Source organism: Mixophyes fleayi, chromosome 4 (genome assembly GCF_038048845.1).
Source record: "Mixophyes fleayi isolate aMixFle1 chromosome 4, aMixFle1.hap1, whole genome shotgun sequence".
Lineage (NCBI taxonomy): Eukaryota > Metazoa > Chordata > Amphibia > Anura > Limnodynastidae > Mixophyes > Mixophyes fleayi.
Genome location: NC_134405.1, coordinates 225,392,769 through 225,413,344, shown reverse-complemented (window position 1 = coordinate 225,413,344; position 20,576 = coordinate 225,392,769). Strand labels below are relative to the sequence as shown.

The 20,576-nt window shown below is 38.9% G+C and overlaps 1 protein-coding gene across 2 annotated transcripts in view; it reads left to right on the top strand.

Moving 5' to 3' along the window:
- Window positions 1-20,576, top strand: part of POC1B (POC1 centriolar protein B) — an 84,075-nt gene that overhangs the window by 28,714 nt on the left and 34,785 nt on the right. For both annotated transcript variants that reach the window (XM_075209381.1, XM_075209379.1), the window contains exons 9-10: window positions 61-213; window positions 4,020-4,106. In XM_075209381.1, coding sequence (XP_075065482.1) covers window positions 61-213; window positions 4,020-4,106 — 240 coding nt within the window. The remainder of the gene's footprint in view (window positions 1-60; window positions 214-4,019; window positions 4,107-20,576) is intronic.

Here is a 20,576-nt window from a genome sequence, read left to right as displayed (position 1 = left end):
CAAAACTGCACAGAACTGTTCTTTAAATCTTTTGTAATATTTTCATTTATATTTTTTAAGGTTTTAGTTTGGAAGACCAATTTTGGCAGACTTGACAATAAAGAAATTGTGAAAATTCAACAGAAAAGGCTGTGTCCTGAACCACCACCTCATTTAAATGATATTTATCCCCGGTCATCTCACTTCCATACAAGCACTGGCCATTCTGTTGAGGTAATATTTGTTCATGTGAAAATACACTTTTGATTATCGATAACCTTTGAATATTGTATACGTCATTTTCAAGATTAGCCTTAGAGTGCTCGTTAGAATAGTCCTACAATATAAGTTTACTACTAAATCCCTGAAAATATGGCTGTTATCACTCATAACATACAGAATTGCAAATAGGCAGCTACCAAAGGAGCATGTTATAATATTGTCGCACTGTAAGAGTATCAGTATTTATAGGTCATTCTAAAAGGTCTGTTGCTTTTTGGCATCAGCTACTGTTTGTCATTGTCTGTATTTAAGGGGACCTGCTGTGGTTTCTATACAGTAACCCAACTACAATTAAACTTGCCTTCAGGATGTTGCAGCATTTCTGTTTGAAACGCCATCAGATTGCTTCCACAATTTTAGACTCTGTTTAATTGCAATTTTCTTCCTTAAATTTGCATATGACAATGCTGCTGCTACGAGCTATGAACAATGTCCATGGTTTTGTCTATTTCCAGGCATACCTTTTATAGCTCACCTCGAACAGGTCAATTAATATGTACTTTGAAAAGCAGAAAAGTCACATTCTTTAAATTACTATGGGGCACCTAGCAATCCGTTCATTAGGGTCTCCCACTGCATGAGTGAATATTTCCAATTTGACCTAACCTGGCTTAAAGGACTGTGCTACTGACTTTATTTGTTTGAAAGGAGATTTGGGGATAAATCAAAATAGTGATCTCTGCAAGCAGACTTATTTGCTCAATAGAAATAAGTTTTGTCATTTAAAAATGATTTAAGAAGTATTGTTTTCTGTTTTACTTAATATTTACATTAGACAAATACATGACAAAATAAGGAAAACAAATTAAGTTAGCATCTCTTTAAGCTGTTTAGATCTATGGTTCTGAAGGGTATCCAAAACTGCTTAACTTCTTTGGGTTTACCATCTGCACTTGCACTTCCAAGTATATGATTGTTGGGTGGGGGAGATTTAAAATGTAGCTTGAATAAAAAAATAAAGTAATAAAAATACATTACAAAGATAGGGTGTGGTGAAAAGAATCTAATAGTTAAACTACTGTGGAGTTGGCAGCGTCAGTATCACGCCATGTTTTATACTGTGGTGGCCAGCTTGCAGTATAGAGGATCACACGTATATTCTACATGAGATGGCTTTGAAATGGTTAATACAGAATTGCTGGCTACCAGGTGATGAGGCTTTGCCACCATTATGGATTATTTAGATGAACACACTCATTGTAAGCGCTAACACAGGTCTGGTGTGAATTACCCTTGATCTGGATCTTGTGCCCCCTTAATTTACCCAACAGATCATTGGTGTTGGGTCTGTATTACAGATAATAGTATGATTGATTAGTTTAAAGCAGTTTTATGTTTGATAAACATCAAATTTTCAAGCGATTTATCAAGACAACTTCTTTGTGGACTGTTCTTTATTTATTGTATTACTTCTCTCTTGATTACTTCTCTCTCTTGTTTTTATGAAGTATTGTATTGCTTCTTTGTTGTTTTTATGAACACCCTAGAACCATTTTATATTTATACTAATTTTGTGTTGTCTTTAACCTATACCTTACAAATATTATTTGCCTGTTACAACACATGTAAATGGACAGTAGGTGTCAGTATTTCTATTCTGTAGAAAAATGACATTTTTTATTGTCTTGTTATCCAGTTCAAACTCAGCTGGTAATGTATGTGACAGAATGGCTGCTGCACAATATAAATGGAAGAGCTACCTAACTGGTTATGTGAAAGCCAGATGTGACCATTTAAGGCTGTGTTGTGGAGCCCAGCTTTCCTGAACAATCTGTTGTATATAATTTAATAGCATACACTAAAATGCAGTAGGACAATATGTGCAACACACCTTATGGATGGGAGTGATCTGTGGTTTCAGAACCAAGTAAGCATGTAAAAATCAAGTACCGTTTTGTACAAAAACTCCTTTTCATATCTTTCTTTGATTATATATAATATTCTCCTATGCTACTAGTTTAATATGGGACAGTCTGCCATATTTGGGTATGTTGGAAGTTGATCAGAATTTACGAGCACAAATAAAAATGACCCATATAGAAGTTGTAATAGCTGTGCAAAATAAAAGAAGCAAACTGTTTTGACAGTTTTTGTTATATGTATAGTATTGCTGATTTATCCAAAGTGTAATGGGTTAAGGTAATATATCTATTTTTACTGATTCTGTATTAACTATATTGGTAATATGATACCTGATTCTGGCATGCCAATGTAATGTCTATTTATTGGCCACTTTTATTGCTTAAGTGCTCAATTGCATCCTGTAGCTCTCATTTCACTTGGGAGATTGTTTTGAAACTTGGTTTCTTGTTCCAGTGTAGGTCTCCAGCCGAAGATAGAGGCTGCTGCAAAGAGATGTTAAAAGTTCAAAAATAAAAAAGTGTATAGAAAAAGATCAATGTGTTACATATGTACATTGCATGTACATTTGTAGATGTTGCATATATTATCTGTGTTGTTGTTTGACATTGTATTGTTTGATCTGCTGCCTAGACATTGGTTCCCTTTTTCTGAAGGTGCTAAGCCAGTGATGGGCAACCTTATACACTTTAAGGGCCACCAGTGTGACATTCTAAACTTCAAATAGGCCACAAATTACCCAAATCTGATAATTCAATGTGACGTCTGGGTGATCAGATTATATACATCAGCTTTTGAGTTAGGTATAAGACTGGAACAGATGCAGAGCAATTCTGCAGAGAGGTTTCCATCCATTAACCTGTTGTACTTGATAGTTTCAATGTGCCCCATGATAAAAAATGTCTGTCCACATGTGTAAGTGGAAGCTAAAATAGACAAGACCGTTGCAGCAGACTGGTGCATAACCAGGCCTGCCTAATCCTTATTTATCTTGCAATAATAAAGTAAGCAGTAATCACACAGGTTATCCGTGGAAATAGGAGGGAGACCATGCGTTACACGCAGTCATTACCAACTCCAGTCCTCGGGGACCCCTAACAGTGCATGTTTTCCATATCTCTTTGCTGGAGCACAGGTGTAATCATTACTAACTGCCACATTTTGAAAGATCCACAGGTGGTCTAATTATTTCACTTGTGATCTGTAAAACCTGCACTGTTAGGGGTCCCTGAGGATTGGATTTGGGAAACAGTGGATTACAGGATTCATGTTGCACTTCCTCTGATCTCAGATGTGTTGTTTGTGCTGAAGGAGGTCACTTTATGTGGAATTCTGAAGCTCCGGCCAAAGAATAACAACAAGTTCAATATGATTCTGTTTTATGATCCACTGATCTTTACCCACTGCCAACCCCACCCCACTGACAGGCAAAGAAAAAGGCCAGGAGGGGCTTAAAGCACAAAAAAGTTTGGGGCCACAGATGAGGGTTTAGAGGGCTTCATGTTTTCCTAAGGCCATGTGTTTGGTCATCACTGTGCAAACCAGTTCAACAGCAAGTGTTTGCAGTTAGTCTGTTGTGAGTACAAGCAGGGTCACCCGGCGTTGTGTGCGTCCAATTTTTAATGTGTAGCAGTTTTTATATATTAGCCAATTATTTGATAAATAGGCCAAAAATGCTATTTAGAAAATAAGGTTTGTTGCTTTGTCGTATTGTCATTATGTGGTGTTGTCGCGAGCTTTCCTTCCAGGAGTAAAACAACTGTTTACTACCCAAAAATGATGTTTTCAATATTTATCGCTTTGACGTGTTGTCGCTATGTGGTTACTTTTTCCATACTAAAAAATTTCTTTCTTTCAAATGTATAAATATCTAAATTTTCCTATTTTCTGTTCTACAGATTAATCCCATGTTTGAAGTAGCAGATACACAAACATTTAACCCTCCCATTATTGATGTAAGGAACAACTTTACTTCCAGTGAACAGGTACTGAAAATGATAAAGGTAGAATACATGACCGGCAACTGGATTCATAAGTTGTATGACTGATGCTTTTTTTTGTCCGTTTATAGTAAAAATATAAAAGTCTTGTATGTTCAATTTAAACTCCTTCTTACTGTTAGTGGTTGCATCCATCTCCAACTGGGTGTGTTATGGTTAGAAGGACACTCGTATCTGACTGCTACATGTGGTTAGGCTACTTATTATAAGAGTGTTTTCCAAGGTGGGCTCCACTTTAATTCCTAAGGTTTCTCACTATGTTTAAGAAATTTTAAATGTCAACCTCTGCAAGAAAACATTTAGGTACTATCTTCAAGATCTCTGACTGTCTTTAGTAAATTTGGCAACTATAAATATTCTCAGATGAGCAAAATTACATTTCTTTTGTCTTGTCTCAGATAAACAAGTAAGATTCTTACAAGTCAGAGTTCAAAGTAAAGGCAAGAAAGATGGAGTAGGTCCCTCTGCATGACAAAATCATTTTATTTGGAATTGTTCCTATTTAAAATTAGATTGGGGTATAGTACTAGTCATTGACCTTGTTGGCAAAGTACACAGTACGTTGTATTATTTTTACTTTTATATAAAATAAAAAGATTAGAAGTTTGAATGTTATTCTCACTATGTGATTGTGCTCTCCCATAAGATTGTAGCTGTGGAAATTAAGGCCGTGAAATGCTAGACTTCCGCAGGGCTGTTATTAATAGTAACATCACTAGTGTTGGTTTTCTTATAGTTATTCTTCGCTAGTACTCTGAACACTGCAGCTGAAAATAGTTCTTTTCCAAGTGACATCGTTACTGTCATCAGAGGCAAGATCCATCTCTCATGAGAAACTGTCATGGTTAAGGCTTGTCTTTTGGAGATTAATTTAGAGTCTATTTCCTCAGCAGTGTATGGCTGGCACAGTTCAAATCCCAGATGCATTTGACAACCTGCTGTAGTAATGTAATAATCCTTGTTTATAGACCTTTCACAAATGAAATGTTACATAAGGAATTGCTTTTGGGTATTGCTTGATAGAAACATAAACATATGCAATTACTACAGTATTGCATATTCATTTTTATAGAAAATATTAGATGATTTTAACTACTGATTTCACATGCGCTTGGTTAATGAAAAAACAAGACACATGGGAACGCTAGTCGTGTGTTCTGCCTTGTTTAACCCCCCCATCTTTGCTCAGAAATAAAATAGATTATATATTAAAATTATATATCCGCTAAAATAATAATTGCAATGTTTTTGTTGTTTTGATGCCTTCATTGCTTGCATTGGTGTTTTTTTCCTTCTTCTTTTTCATAAGTAACAAAATCCTTGTGTCTCACTTTTGTATCCATCTGCTGTGCTGATGTTGGATCTAGGGCAATGGATACTAAATCTTGTTAGCTGATTTGTGACAGCATTCTAGAATCACTAGAAACCTCAGCAACTGTCAGTTTGCTGACCTGATTTGTGTAAACAGATCTTAAACATGATTCCATCTAGGGTCAATAGACTTGTTACACAACAGGCATAAATTCTCTTCCACATTAAAGAAAGAACCAGGCAGAATTGCCTTAAAACATAGTTGTAGTGATAAAGGTTACTCATCCTTAGTCTGATGTAACCATAAAACTGATTACACACTGATGAAACTTTTCTGTGATAATATAGTCATGAGTGCTACTTCATTTAACCTCATTTAATTTTTTTCATTAGTCCAAAGGATGAAGACACGGAATAAACTGTTCTGTGCTGTATAGTTTACTGTTGTCCATGTACTCAGTGGTCAAACTAAGTCTTATTCTGCAAAGTGAAATTGCTCCTCTTAACTTTTTTTAAGGGTTATTTTGATTCAAAGAGGGGTATTGTATTTTAATGATAATCTAACATGAGTGGAATCTGTGCAGTACAAGGCGATTGAGCTTGAATCTGAGGACACTTTTATGCTAATCAGGCCTAGTCTCCCATTCTATGGAAGGCAGGGGGTAAGAAGGGCAGTAAGAGCTGCCCCATATGTAAAGTTAGTGTGGCGCTCCTTTTAAGGGAGAGTGCCACCACTGGCATTCTTGGCAGCACAGCTTCAGAGCATGTTGCTCAAGCTTTCTTCTCTGCCAGATGATCGGGAAGAGTGCCAGGTTTTTGTAAAGCATCAGAAATGCCTGTATATATTAATGAGATTTATGGCGAGGCCTATATTTAAAGATCTGGCTGCCCTAAGCATTGTAAGTGAATATTCCCAAAATTAGAAGCTGTGCGCCCTGCGTGCCCATACTTCACTAACAATGAATTAAACTATTTATATACTGCCGCCGCTCCCAGACAAGATTACCTATATAGTTAATATAGTCTCTAAATAATACAGCAGAATAGGCAACTTGTGGCTTGTCAGCTACTGTGAAACTATAAGCCCTAGCATGACCGGAGAGTCTCGGTCTAGTAGGGCTTGTTTAATACTTGTAGTTCTACAGCAGAGGGAAAGCCACAGGTTGCCTACTTCTGAGCTATTGGTAATTTGTGGCAGCTTTTTTGTAGACAGCGATTGAGTTAACATCCCACAGTTTAATTTTCTGGGGTTGACTATTTGATTAATGACCACATTATTTCCAATGTGTGTTTTAATTCTACCACCACAAAGCACCTTGTTCTCAGAGAAGTGACCATGCAGTCTGTTATGCATGTTTTGTCGCTATCCAATAACAATTGTCGAATCTCGATTTGTGTTTCCAACGCACAAATATTTATTCTCAAAAAGTAGCAGAATAATTAAAGTGAAATAATAAGAAGTACAGCCGTTTAGCATTTTATAGTCAGCATCATATTAAAGGTTTATTCGCCGAATGCATCGGACAGCTGCTGATGTAAAGGGGATTAATATGATATCAGACATGACACATTTCCTTTAACCTGAACCATAGGTTTTACTAACATGCATATAACTTATAATATTACACATAAACACTACTATATTTCAACATAAATACCGTATTTCCCCATGTATAAGACGCACCTTTCCCCCCCAAATTTTGGGTCTAAAAAAAGGGTGCGTCTTATACACTGCCAGCGCTACTTACCTAAATGAAGAAGATGATCCCTGATGTGAGGGTATGAGAGAGGCGTCCTCGCTGAACAGATCTGTGCTTGCAAGTTTCAGGTTAAAGGACGTTCAGGCACCTCCCACAGTCTCTGATGTCTCGTAGCTGTCAGTCACGTGACCGGCAGCTCCGCTGACTGCCGATAATTGAGCCCAGATGACCCCTCGTGTGACAGTATGAGAGAGGAGTCCCCGCTGAATAGAGCAGCACTTGCCAGTTTTAGGTAAAAAGACAATCAGGTCCTTCAGGCGCCTCCCAGTCTCCACTGACCGCCGATAATTGAGACCAGCGCGTAGTATGGTATGTACAGCGCTTTACAATAAAGTCCCACATTCAGTTACAGGAAGGCAGTGCTACTGCACAGTAGCACTGCCTTCCTGTAACTGAATGTGGAACTTTATTGTAAACTCTGCTCCTCTAGACCTGGTGTGAGATCTCTGACTAAAATCACAACCAGACAAGCCTTCTGCTTCAGTAACTTATTGTAATACATCTTTTTTTAAAATTTTGGGCCCTAAAATTAAGGTGCGTCTTATACATGGGTGCGTCTTATACATGGGGAAATACGGTAACTATGTGTTGCAACTACAGTTAATGTGTACTATTTACAAATGTGTGTGTTTGTGCGAATGTACATAAAAGTGTAAAAACTGTTATTGCTACGTATTGCGGCTGGATACGCCCTTCCATGCCGTAGCGTGCTCTACGCATATTAGCAGACAAAGACAACCAAGTTTGCTCGATATTAATTGAAATGACTTTATCCAATTTGCTGACTTCGACAAGTCATAAAAGGAGCTGTGGCTTATCAGTGCCAATTGTATGATGTTAATTAACTAATCCCCCTGTGAATGTTCAGCAAAATGTTGCTGACCCCGAGAGGTAGATTTATTTGCTAATGACTTGGTATCCTTTTGCATTTATGGAGGTAATCCAATTACAACATCCACAAGAATGCACTTGTGAAATATTAATCCTTGAACAGATCCATAAATCTCCAAGAAGTATGTTCCTGAGAGTGCCAGTGTCCAAAAAAGGACATCCACAAATGCACTTCCCTGCTCCACTCATAAACAGAGTAGTTTGTTACCTGGGCTGGTGATTAATTGGAAAGCATTAATGTATTGAGACATCAAAATTCAGCTGTTTTCAACAGACTTTGCTGCTACTTGATGTGCTGTTTTGTGACGTTCACAAGGATTAGTCATTTATAGTATACATGTCATATACATATTTTGGGGCAGCCATTGTGTGGGTTGAGCCAACATTCATGAGCAGTTTATGTGTTCACTAGGAGCTATTGAAAGTATTTAGGCATGAACACTTATGTGTAAATAGTTTCTAGGGAAATGGTAAGCTGCATTGTGGGTCTGTGTAAAATTTTAAAATGTACTCTTAAAAATGTTGTATAGTGCTCCCATGAATACTTCTTGCTCAGGTTGTAGTGTGTATATTCAGTAGGGAGCAGGAGACAAATATGCTACATGGAAGCATAATCTCTTGTATGACTGAACAAGATAAACTGTAAGCAGACAAAATATGTTAAATGTCTGTTCTAATTCCTCTTTGTGTTTTGCATTTTTTTTTCTACATGTTATTTTCTCATATAGGTCATATTTTTTTTATAGTATTCAAAAAACAATGTTACAAGTGGACTCGTGCAATGGTTAGTAAATTGCTAGAACTCTTTCCCCTGCCATATCAGCATTTGTTGTGCATTCGGCAATAGTTATTTGATCTCCAATGATTATCTATATTAGTAGTCTGTAGATTTGCAGAAAATTATTGGTGTTGTAGTTGATTGCATCATTTTGGAGTTATTTTGCAAAATGTTCCCCCACCATTTACAACAATGTATTACCATTGTCCTCACTGTGCAGCTGTTGGGTGACCTGGAACATGTGACCTGCTGGGTGGTCTGGAAACTGACAGTTATTTGCAGTCCTCCTGGGGTGACCTAAAACATGTCACTTGCTAGGTGTTCTAGAAACTGTGACTGTTATTTGCAGCTGCATATATCAGCACATTTGTAGGGATCGTAGCCAGAAATGTAACTTTGATGATCAAAGTTATACATATATTGCAGTGTACAAAGAAATTCTTTGGTTTAATTAATATAGTGATTGATAATATAGTTATTTATTCATTATAGTCCGTTGTTAAAATATCCACATGGGTTTCTTGAGTAGTTGTTATTATAAAATGATAACTTCAGCTTCTTCTATGAAGCAGGGGGCATACTGTATGTCCTTGTTTAGCTATGAGTAAGTAGTGAATTTGATGGCAACCCTCCAGTAATTATGGGTGTGTTGTATATACTTTCCTGTATGTTTTTATTTTTGTCGATATTTCTTTTTTTGGTGGGGAAATTATAGATTTAGCGCTTGTTACGGCTAACGGCTATATCATAAACTTGCAGAACAAGGAGTAGAGGTCTTCACCTATAGCAGCCACCTTTCCAGTAGAGCTCGTTGTGCTCACAGGTAGTCAGATGCCCCCAGAACTTAAACTCTAACGTAGTGCAAGTTTGTGAATTACCGCAGCATGGAACAGAAGGAGGAGTCTGAAGATACCGATGGTCAGAAACAGGCCGGGGTCTAAGGACTGAGGCAATAAGCGAATCCAAATAACAAGGCAGAGGTCAGGGCAATGAGCATACAATCAAGGTCCAATAAACAAGTCAAGGGTCATGTACTGAAATTCAATCCAAGATTCAGCAGAACCGGCAGGAGCAGGTCAGTTATTTCGAACAGAAACGCTATATCCGGCAGGGAGGCTAAGCCCTTTTTGCCTTATGTACAGGAATGAACCAATGGCAGCCTAGGGGCGAGCACTTACATTCAGCACCAGCAGCGGTCTAATTAATGCAACAAACCCCCAAGGGCTAATGAAAATAATTAACTAAACCTGCGCATGCGCCCGGCACAGTCTAACACCGAGATGCAGCGCTTCATCTAAGCTGGCGTCTCGATTGTTACCTAGGAGACGGTTGGGACGACATCACCGGAAGTGACGTCCCCGTCATCATGACATCGGCCGGGATGCGGCTGGTAAGTGAGCAGCGGCGGGTTGGGACCACTGCGACTCAAAACAGATTTCCTGTTATTGATGTTAAAAATACATACAAACTGGAAGAGTAGTTTATTTTCATTCCGTTAATCGTGTTGTCTTTTACTGTACATGAGAGAAAAACATCTTGATTATCTACATTTTGCAATGTAATTTAGATAAACTAGCAGAAAAGACCCACAAATTGAAGAAACTAACTTTGATGACTGTGAGAATAACTGATACAGAGTAATGGTGGCATGTATCCTCCAGCAGCCTGTGTGTTATAGCACTGACCACTCCGACCAGTCCAGGCAGTAGGTGCCCTCACCCGTCTACTTCCTAATGCCACCCGGCTGTCAGAATTTTCTGGGGAGAACATTGGATATATCCCTAGCTGAAATCCCCTTGTTCGTATTAATTTGAATTGTAGCACACAGGACATTTTTTCTTTATTTCAAAAACTTAAATTATCAATAGAACTGGTCAGTGTCTGTGTGAAATGTAGTGAAAAGGTTAAAAATAAGGCTGAAATCAACAGGAACATAGTAGTGTTGGTCGGAGTGGTCAGTGCTGTAACACACACACTCTCCTTGCTGCAGTGCTCACACAGTGTTTATTATAATAGTATAAACAATGGTTTGTCCTATTATAATAGGACTCCTTCGGATTTCAATAGACTGGTGGCAAGCAAAAACAGCGGGGCGGAGCACCCGGAAAATAGATCCTGGGAGGAACACTGGGTAGACCTAGCACTGACCTATACTTCAAGTCTGTGCAATAAGAGGTTTTTAGAAATCTAATAATAATAGGCTCAGCTGCAAACCTTTACGGGGGACGAAAGTTTCCCAGTGAAGCAAAACATTTACAAAAAGAAGAAACGCATAAGGTGTTTTTACAAACCTATTTGAAAATATTACCCCCAAAATACTCACCCTCTACCCTGAAACTAAAATAATTTGTTGTTTGTTTTTAGCTTCTCCATCTCTACCAGATGTCACTAATTAACATCAAACATTTCATCATGTGTTGTAGCTGAAGGTATGGCAGTACACACATTATTTATCAAGTGTTTTGAGGTATCTATGTTAGAATTATTACATAAGCTGTTTATAGCACAGGGACAGTCACAAGTGAGTCACTCAAAGCAGAAGGTGCCAACCCTTCCTTAATTAAATTCTCTTAGACATCAGATTTCGTATTTTAGGTTACAGATAAGCTTTAACACTCTTTCACTATTTGCTTTTGTAACCTTTTAAATAAGTGTTAAACAAGTGATAAATACATATAGTGGTTGAGGTCAAATTAGAATGTGTGAAAATGGAAGAGACATATATGTCTGTATTTAGACGTTTTGCATTATATGTGCTATATATTATATTTATTATGTGTTTATATAAGAATCACTTTATGGTTCTGTATAAAATCTGCCACATATACTATACAAAAATGTTTTAGGATGGGCAAATGGGCCAAACCTGGCGCATACAGGAGATATGGCTACTAGGGCAAAATAGCCTGATCACTTACGGCATCACTAGACTGTTAATGCTGTCGGAACACTATATTCATAGGTTGATTGGTTGATTGTAGTTATCTTCTGAGTTAATTTACAAACACAACAGATAATGTAAACATGTTTGATTGGATTGTTTTTGGGCTTTGTGCTTTTTCTCAAGTAACACATTGAGCTATTGCACTGGGTGTGTGCGCATGTGTGTGGCCATCATTATAGAGAATCTGGTATGTCACCCCCTCTGGCATTGGTCAGCATCTACATGACCTCATCCTATACTCATCCACAAATGCCTGACATTATCCAGAAATATTGCAATAAATTGAGGAAAATAAGAGTAGAACTAGGCCATGAATCTTAGTTGTAATCTGAAACAGATCGGTCTGTATGTTATGTACTTAGCTATATGCATTTTACAATAATGTACACACCACATATGGCTTTTCTATCATCATCATCATCACCTTTTATTTATATAGCGCCACTAATTCCGCAGCGCTGTACAGAGAACTCATTGACATCAGTCAATTTATTAGCAGCCAATTAACCTACCAGTATGTTTTTGGAGTGTGGGAGGAAACCAGAGCACCCGGAGGAAACCCACGCAAACATGGGGAGAACATACAAACTCCTCACAGATAAGGCCATGTTCGGGAATTGAACTCATGACCCCAGTATTGTAAGGCAGAAGTGCTAACCACTATGTCACCATGCTGTTCTAGCATAAGAGTTTTAAAAGAAAGTATTAAGAATATAGCCTTAAAGTGGGCATCTGCTTTTTGCATTATACTGGCAGTACTTGGTAGGTATTCTTGGTCTAATTTTTTTTGTTTGTTCTTTATTTAGTTAGAAGCCTGCCCTTGCTGGTTTTCTCATTAGCGAATCAGGTCTGTGTTAGGTAATATTAGATTTAAACATGCACAGTGACTTCATGACAACAGGTGAGTACACAGGATGACTTTATGGTACATTTTCTAATCATTACATAATGTGTAAATTATAAGATTATGCTACTAAATAGAATAAAACTTCTCAAGCATTTTAATTGCAAAATAATTGTTTTATGATGTATTTTAATAATACGCAGTAGAATCTATTTTAAGGTTGCAAACATTGGCTATTATAATTAAGGATTCTTTAGGTTTACATTAGCAGGTCACAGGTTGGGTGTGTGTAAATTTCTGCAGCCTTGCCAACTTTACATTAAATAGATAGGAATTCCTTATTGAAGACTGGTAGCAGGGCAACAAAGCATAGATGTCAGTAAAAGGCTTAAGTAATGTTTATGTCAACATGATTTATTCCCCTGTGCTGGTCTTAGATTAAATGAGCAATTTCCTGGCAGTTGGAGATTTAGACGTTCCAGGTGTTATTTCTGTCTCTGAGCTTCCTGAGATCACTGTTCTTGTAAGCCGTGACCCTGCCTTTACAGCAGTCATTTGATTTTCCTCACCGGGCTGGGAACTTGAGCTCAAGCCATCACTCTCACAGCTGATATTGAGGCATGCAAAAAATGCCCGACAGCTATCAACCCACACATCCAGCAACAACTGGTTCCTTCCTCTCTTCCTGTGGAAGAGTAACATCCTCTTAGAAGAAATATACCCTGAGGAATGCAGCTCTAACAGGAGGGCTTTCACACAGGAAATTGTTCATGTGCCACTAACAGAAAAGTGCTTCTGAAGCTTGGACTGTCAACTCATAATGAGCTTCCTGCTGACCTAGAACATGCATGAGCCATATCTGGAAAATGCCAGTTTGTTTTCTCTACCTTTGGAAATATGTAAGCACTCTGTTGTGTAACTTTTGTTAATTGTTTATTCTGGCAAAAGCCATTACATCTTATTAGTCACCTGATTCCGCTATTTTTAAAAGGTTCTTGTTTTTGTTTACTTCAAGTTGACTGAAGTTGCTAAAATCTCTCCTTGATCTGCCTACTCCTCTTTTATTCTCCTCAAGAAAACCTGGGTGGGATAAAAGATTAAACAAATAAATAATCAGTAGCGAGATCTAGTCTGTGAATGATCAATCTCCACTGCATCACAAGAGTTTGTTTCCACACATGACTTTTAGTTACAACAAAAATGAGCTGAAAAGCAAAATTACAGAATGGAAGAGGCTGTTATGCATGTTTTCAAGGAAAAGATCACTGAAGCAGAGACTATTTATTTCTTAATAAAAATTGACGCATGTACTATGCAGAATAGACCCTCTGTCTCTCTGGTCCAAGTAAATGACAATATTGCTCCTGTGCTACTGTAAGTTCTGTTACTGTTGGCATCTTATTGAGAGATAACCTTACTGGTAAAAAAAAGCAACAACTTATAGTTGTGTTCAAGGTTTAGTTAAATCAGTCTGATGGAGTTGCTATACTCCCTTGGAGTCATCCAAAATTAAATTGAATTCCAGTATGCTCGGACCATGGCATCAGTATGGTGGCATGTTGAAGGAGCTGTTGGCTGGGTTATAATTTGTCGGGATATTTTATATTCAGTTTCAAATATTGACAATCCCCGTATTGCCTATACTCCTTTTACTGTGTTTGCTTTCTGTTATATCATTTCGTAGAAAACTATATGAGGGAGATTCAATTCGCCGTGACGTTCCTCAGAACATCGCAGCCGCAGGATTTTAACTGCAGATTTCCACCGAAGAATTTACCGTATTAACGATAAAAATGCCTCACAACATGGCAGCTATTTGAATCTCCCCTAAGCATGGCAAATAACAAAATTAGTTGTTCTGATGGCATTGATGTGAATTATTATTATTGTATCATTTATATAGCAGCAAACATATTACACAGAGCTGTACAAAGAATATTTGTTATTCACATCAGTCCATAGCCCATTGGAGCTTACATTCTAAATTCCCCTAACACACACTAGGATCCGATTTTGTCAGAAGACAATAAACTTGCCAGGATGCTTTTGGAATGTGGGAGGAGATCCATGCAAACACAAGAACATACAGACTCCAGACGGTTTGGGCCCTAGTTGGAATGCTAACCATGGGGCCACCATGTAAATGTGTTTCTTGTGAAGAAAGCTCACAAGACTTTGCATAGTTGAAGCACTAAATATTTAATGTTAAGCATGAAGCATGTGGCACCTTCGAGACATTGTTGAATGAAATAAAATTGCCAAATTGGATGTCCATTTTGCATGTACTTTGGTAACATGTATTGAAGGAAGTGTGTGTGTATGTATATATGTGTATATGTATATATACACACACACACACTGTTCTCCCCAGGAAATGTTGCCAGTCAGGTGGGGGTAGTTGTAATAGTTTGCAGTAATATTGGAAAATGTTGGAGGTTATTGCTCACACCTGCCAGGACTGGTCAGACTAGTGGTCAGTGGTCTAACACACACTGCTGGCTGCAGTGCTCACATAGTGTCTGTTCTAATAGTAGAAACAGTTGTTTATTCTTTTATAAATATTATCTGGGCTCCAAGAGCCGAGTAGAAAGTAAAAACAGCCTGGTAGAGCACCCAGGAAATAGGTGCTGGGGAGAACACTGCATAAACATGCTGAAGAACTGCACGCTGTCACTACACAAGATTTCTTCATACAACTAGACATGTTTTAATATTGTTGGGGATCGTCGTATATCTTCATGTAGTAAGAAAGCTTAGTAAAGCCAAACATAGCTATTGAACACCTTATTTAAAAAATAAATAAGAGAAAAATACACTGTTTAATTACCTGGATAACATTTGCTGGTTGACGAGATGATATAAGAACAGTGCTTCCCAGAGAAGATGAAATCATTTTCATCAGTCCCTACCCCATTGGAGCTCTCAAAGTCTAAATTCCCTGCCATACACACACATGCTTCAGAGTAACAGAGAATAGGTGACATATTTTTGTAGGAAAGGAGACTTTTTATTTTTTATTGTTTGAACTTTATTTTCTTCAGCTGAATCATCTCTCCTCTATCCTGACCTCACTCCCCTCCTCTATCCTGGCACGCCCAAGATTTGCTGAATTATGATTATGTTTCTTGTTTTGTATATTTAAAAATAACAATATTTTTAATGGATTGCAGCACTTGCTTTTGGCAGTCTTTAATAAGTATTTAATGAGACTTGTTCATACAGAACAACCATTTTGTTAAATGATTTGAACAGTATTGTGATACATTTCGTTAACTACTAGGCACAAGTTTAGCGATGAACTTTTGTCATATTGTACATTGTTAAACACGATCACATTCTTTTTTGATGCTGACAAATGAAACCTTGCACTGAATGTTTTTTTGCATCAGATTTGTCATTGTACAATTAGCCCTGTACTTAGAAATTACTGCTAAATAGGTATCCATACCATGTAATGTAGTTAATATATATATATATATATATATATATATATATATATATATATATATATATATATATATACAATATCATATATTATATTTCGTTTATGGACATATCAGTGAAATAAGATTGTGTCATGTACTTATGATCATGCAAATATTTTTTTTATTACATTCATATTACTTGAAGATTATAATTAAGTAGAAGAGTAGTCTTTATCCAACCAGGTAAATCTTGTTTGCACCAATGAATGTCATCTTTTAGAAATTATGTTTAATAATGAGGTAGGTTAGATTTTATGGTTTATTTATAGGTACATCTCATTTAATACAGTTTGACTAAAAGGCTGAAGCAGTTATTAAAATGATCCTTGCTATAGTTATTACTCTAGTCTTACCAGGTTGGCAGCAACAGGACCTGTCATGTCAACTGTAGGATGTTTCCAAGCTGTCCTCTAGTTGATATCTGAGTTTTTTTTTTTTTTCTTCATTCATTTTGGTGCCATTTTTTGCTTGCATTTAAACAGCAGCCGGGGAAAACAATCTAGGAGATTCAATGTAAAACAATGGTGTATCTTACTGTTTGAAGCAGTTCATCCTTTAGCATGTTACAGACTGTTCAGGGTAAGATATACATTAAGCAGAGCCGTAACTAGGGTGGTGCGGGCGGTGCTGTCGCCCAGGGCGCAAGCCCGAGGGGGGCGCAGCAGCCGCCCGCTACCTTCCCCTCTGGCACAGAGTAAAAAAAAAAAGAAAACATTTTTAAAAAAAAATAAAAAAAATTGTGTCCCCTCCCCCGACTCGCGGCACCCGAGTGGGGGGGGGGGGGGTGCCGCGAGTCGGGGGAGTGGGGGGTCGGATGCCGCGAGAGGGGGGAGGGGCTAGTGTGGTGGCTGGCTGACGTGCACTCGCAATGTGTTGAGTGCGGCGCAGAGTGAATTCCTGCAGGCTGATGAGGTGAGTGTTTTTGATTGTCTTTATTTTTAGAGTCTTTATTCTGTTCGGGGGATAGGGACAGGTACTGGAGGGGGAGGAATAAGTAAAGAAGACTTCACAGCGGGGAATAAGTGAACATGTGTACAGGGGAGGGAGGGGGTGTAGCTTCTTTTAGTTATCTCCAACCTCTGGGCTCTCTGCAATGGGCACAAACCTATCCAGAGATCAACTTTGTATTGTATTGCATGGCAAAAAAAGAAATAACTAAAAACACGCAAGAGAAGACAGAAGTATCAAACAAGATATTTAGCAAATGTTGCTTAGATATACAGTCCAATGAGTTAACATTTAAATCCACTTTCCATCAAACAATTTACTGAAACATCAGCTATCGTAAAAATTTGTGCTCTACATTTCAAATAAAATGGATGCAGAGTTATTTTACTTCAAGGCAATAGCAAGACATTTGTGAGTGAACATGGCTGCTGTGGGGGGAGGGGCTGAGTGAGTGAACATGGGGGGGGCTGAGTGAGTGAACATGGCTGTGGGGGGGGGCTGAGTGAGTGAACATTGCTGTGGGGGGGGCTGAGTGAGTGAACATGGCTGCTGGGGGGGGCTGAGTGAGTGAAGATGGCTGCTGGGGGGGAGGGGGCTGAGTGAGTGAACATGGCTGCTGGGGGGGGGGGCTGAGTGAGTGAACATGGCTGCTGGGGGGGGGGCTGAGTGAGTGAACATGGCTGCTGGGGGGGGCTGAGTGAGTGAAGATGGCTGCTGGGGGGGAGGGGGCTGAGTGAGTGAACATGGCTGCTGGGGGGGGGGGGCTGAGTGAGTGAACATGGCTGCTGGGGGGGGGGGGCTGAGTGAGTGAACATGGCTGCTGTGAGGGGGAGCTAAGTGAGTGAACATGGCGGCTGGGGGGGGGGCTGAGTGAGTGACCATGGCTGCAGGGGGGGGGGGGGGGAGTGAAAGTTTGTTAATATAGTGTGTGTGGCTGCAGTATTTTAATTAGGCGTGTGAGGGAAAGGAGGATCTTAATATAGTGTGGAAGGTGGGCTATTTAATGGTGGAGTGAAGGTGGGGGCTAATTATTTAAGGTGAGGTGACAGAATATTTAATTTAATGCTGGGGTGGTTTGGGGCTATTATTTGAACATGGGGCTGATTTTGGGGAGGAGGGCTATTTATTAAATGTGAATATGAATTATTCATTGCCGGGGATGGTTGTGGAAAATGGTTATATTTATTAAATGTAAATGCTATTTATTGCTGGGACTGTTTGGAGGGAGGGAAATAAGTTTTGATTAAATGGGTATAAGGTCAATTTAATGTTGGGGCTGGTTGGAGGGAAATAGGTCTACTTATTAAATCTGAATATTATTGTTGGGAATGGGGGGAGGCCTAATTATAAAGCGTGAGTGCTATTGATTTAACAACGGGGCTGGTTGGAGTTTTCTAAATCTCATGTACCCATTTTTTTCAAAATAGGGATCCAACATCACAGGATCAAGACAAGAAGGAACGGAGCTAAAGAAACCAGCTGCTACAAGTGATGAAAGTGACCAAGACAGGTAGGAGAGAGCAGGACAGTCTGACAACTGTCCTGAATCTGATGGGACAGCCCTGAATTTGGGTGGCTGTCTCGCTTATTCAGGATTTGGTCCGACTAAAAGGACAGTTGGGAGGTATGTCCCCGCTTCACCACGTACTGCTTGTGCAGGCAGAGCTGTGTGCAACTAACAGTAGTGCACACTGTATTGCCTGTTTATTTGTGTAAAATGATAACCATGCTACATCATAGGAGCCCCCCTGCCTTAAGTGCCCCGGGCCCCCCAAAGCCTTAATCCAGCTCTGTATGTGAGGGGCCACTGTGTGTGTATTATGTGTATGTGAGGGGCCACTGTGTGTGTGAAGGGGGAGGCCCAAACCAATATCTTCCCTAGGGCCCCATGAGGTGTAAATCTGGCTCTGATAGATATATATATCATGCATTTGCAAATATGTGTAACAGAATTCTTTCAGTAAAGTTCTAGCCACACCCCCACATTAGGTTGGCCACACCCACTTGGCAAATGTCCCTCCCACTTCGAAGGGGGGCGCCGGTGGCCTGTCTCGCCCAGGGCACCGAAATGTCTAGTTACGGCACTGACATTAAGGTTGCTTATTTAACTTGCTTGATTAAAGCCCAAAGCTAGCCACACACAAGTTGTTCCTGTGACTTGGCGCTACACAGGATCTGTGTCAAATTTTACATGATACAAAGCAAAAAGACAGTTGTTGTCAGCGCAATTAGTGATGTCAGAGAAGAACCACAACTCAGGCTCCAAATGGTCAACATCCAACAACACTTACTAACTTGGTCAATAATGATCCTATTTATTTTGATCCCACTATGAGGAATAACAGTTGTTTTCAGGCTACATTACTCTCTATCTTCTGCCATATCACAGCATGTGTGTCCAGTATTAGACCATGGTATTGGTTCAGTCTACCACAGTAGGCTGCTATGGGGGTTGGATGAGCACACACCTGCTTGTCACCTTGCTAGAGGACTATCTGTTGGAATAAGACACCCTTTGCCACCCAGATTATCATACAGAGAATCCTCACTTTACTGTGGTAAAGTTAAATAGTTTATTGTGACTCTCTTTCTGTTATTGCCTGACTGTCGCAGTGTACATTTGTATGTCCCTGGTATAGCGTGGAAAACATATGTGGGTCATGAGTACCATTTTTGTGTGTGAAACTGTAGAAGTATGTGCCATGTTAAGTGACACTGCTTAGCTATGGGACTCCATATGTGAGACTGTGTGGAGCCACGTGCCATATATGTACTTTCAATACATGCTTTACATACTGTTTTTGCCAGCTGTGTTTTATTGCCACTTTAAGCTCTCACTGACCTCTGAAGTGCTTATTTATCCAATTCTAGGTGATAATTACTGTGGGGCCAATATTTTAAATACTCTTCTTATTATTGTAAGAAACAAATTTATTATTAGTCAATTAATTGTCTAAGCTGCATATTAACCTGTATTAACTGAATGTTTTATTTGTAACTTAGTGGTCTATTTATTAAATTGATACTTATCTCAGAGAGAACTAACAGTTTTCACTATGGTTTATGACTATTTTAGTTTAGTATCACTCAGTTGACGTACGAAAGCTTTCCAGAGCAATAAGGGTTCCCTATCTCTTAGGAGGCCTCCTTTCTGCTGTATTCAGCATAAATGGGGTTGGAAGGCTGGCTTGAGCTTCCAGTTAAATAAAAATAAGTCCCTTCGTCTGCTCAGTGTCCAAGAACAAAAATTATCTTTGTTGCCCCATACTGCAATGTGGACGAAGAGGAGGGTAACTACTGATAATCCAACACCTAAATGATTAATATACAGTACCCATTGCAATGGTAATGCTCCATAGCATTAGTGGATATAAACAATGGTTGATTTATAGCGGCAAGTTTGTGGGAGCATGCTGCCCATTGATATTTGTGCTTTTTGAGTTGTCACAGCAAACATTATTTTATTGACTGTAGAGTGTTTTATATTTAATTAT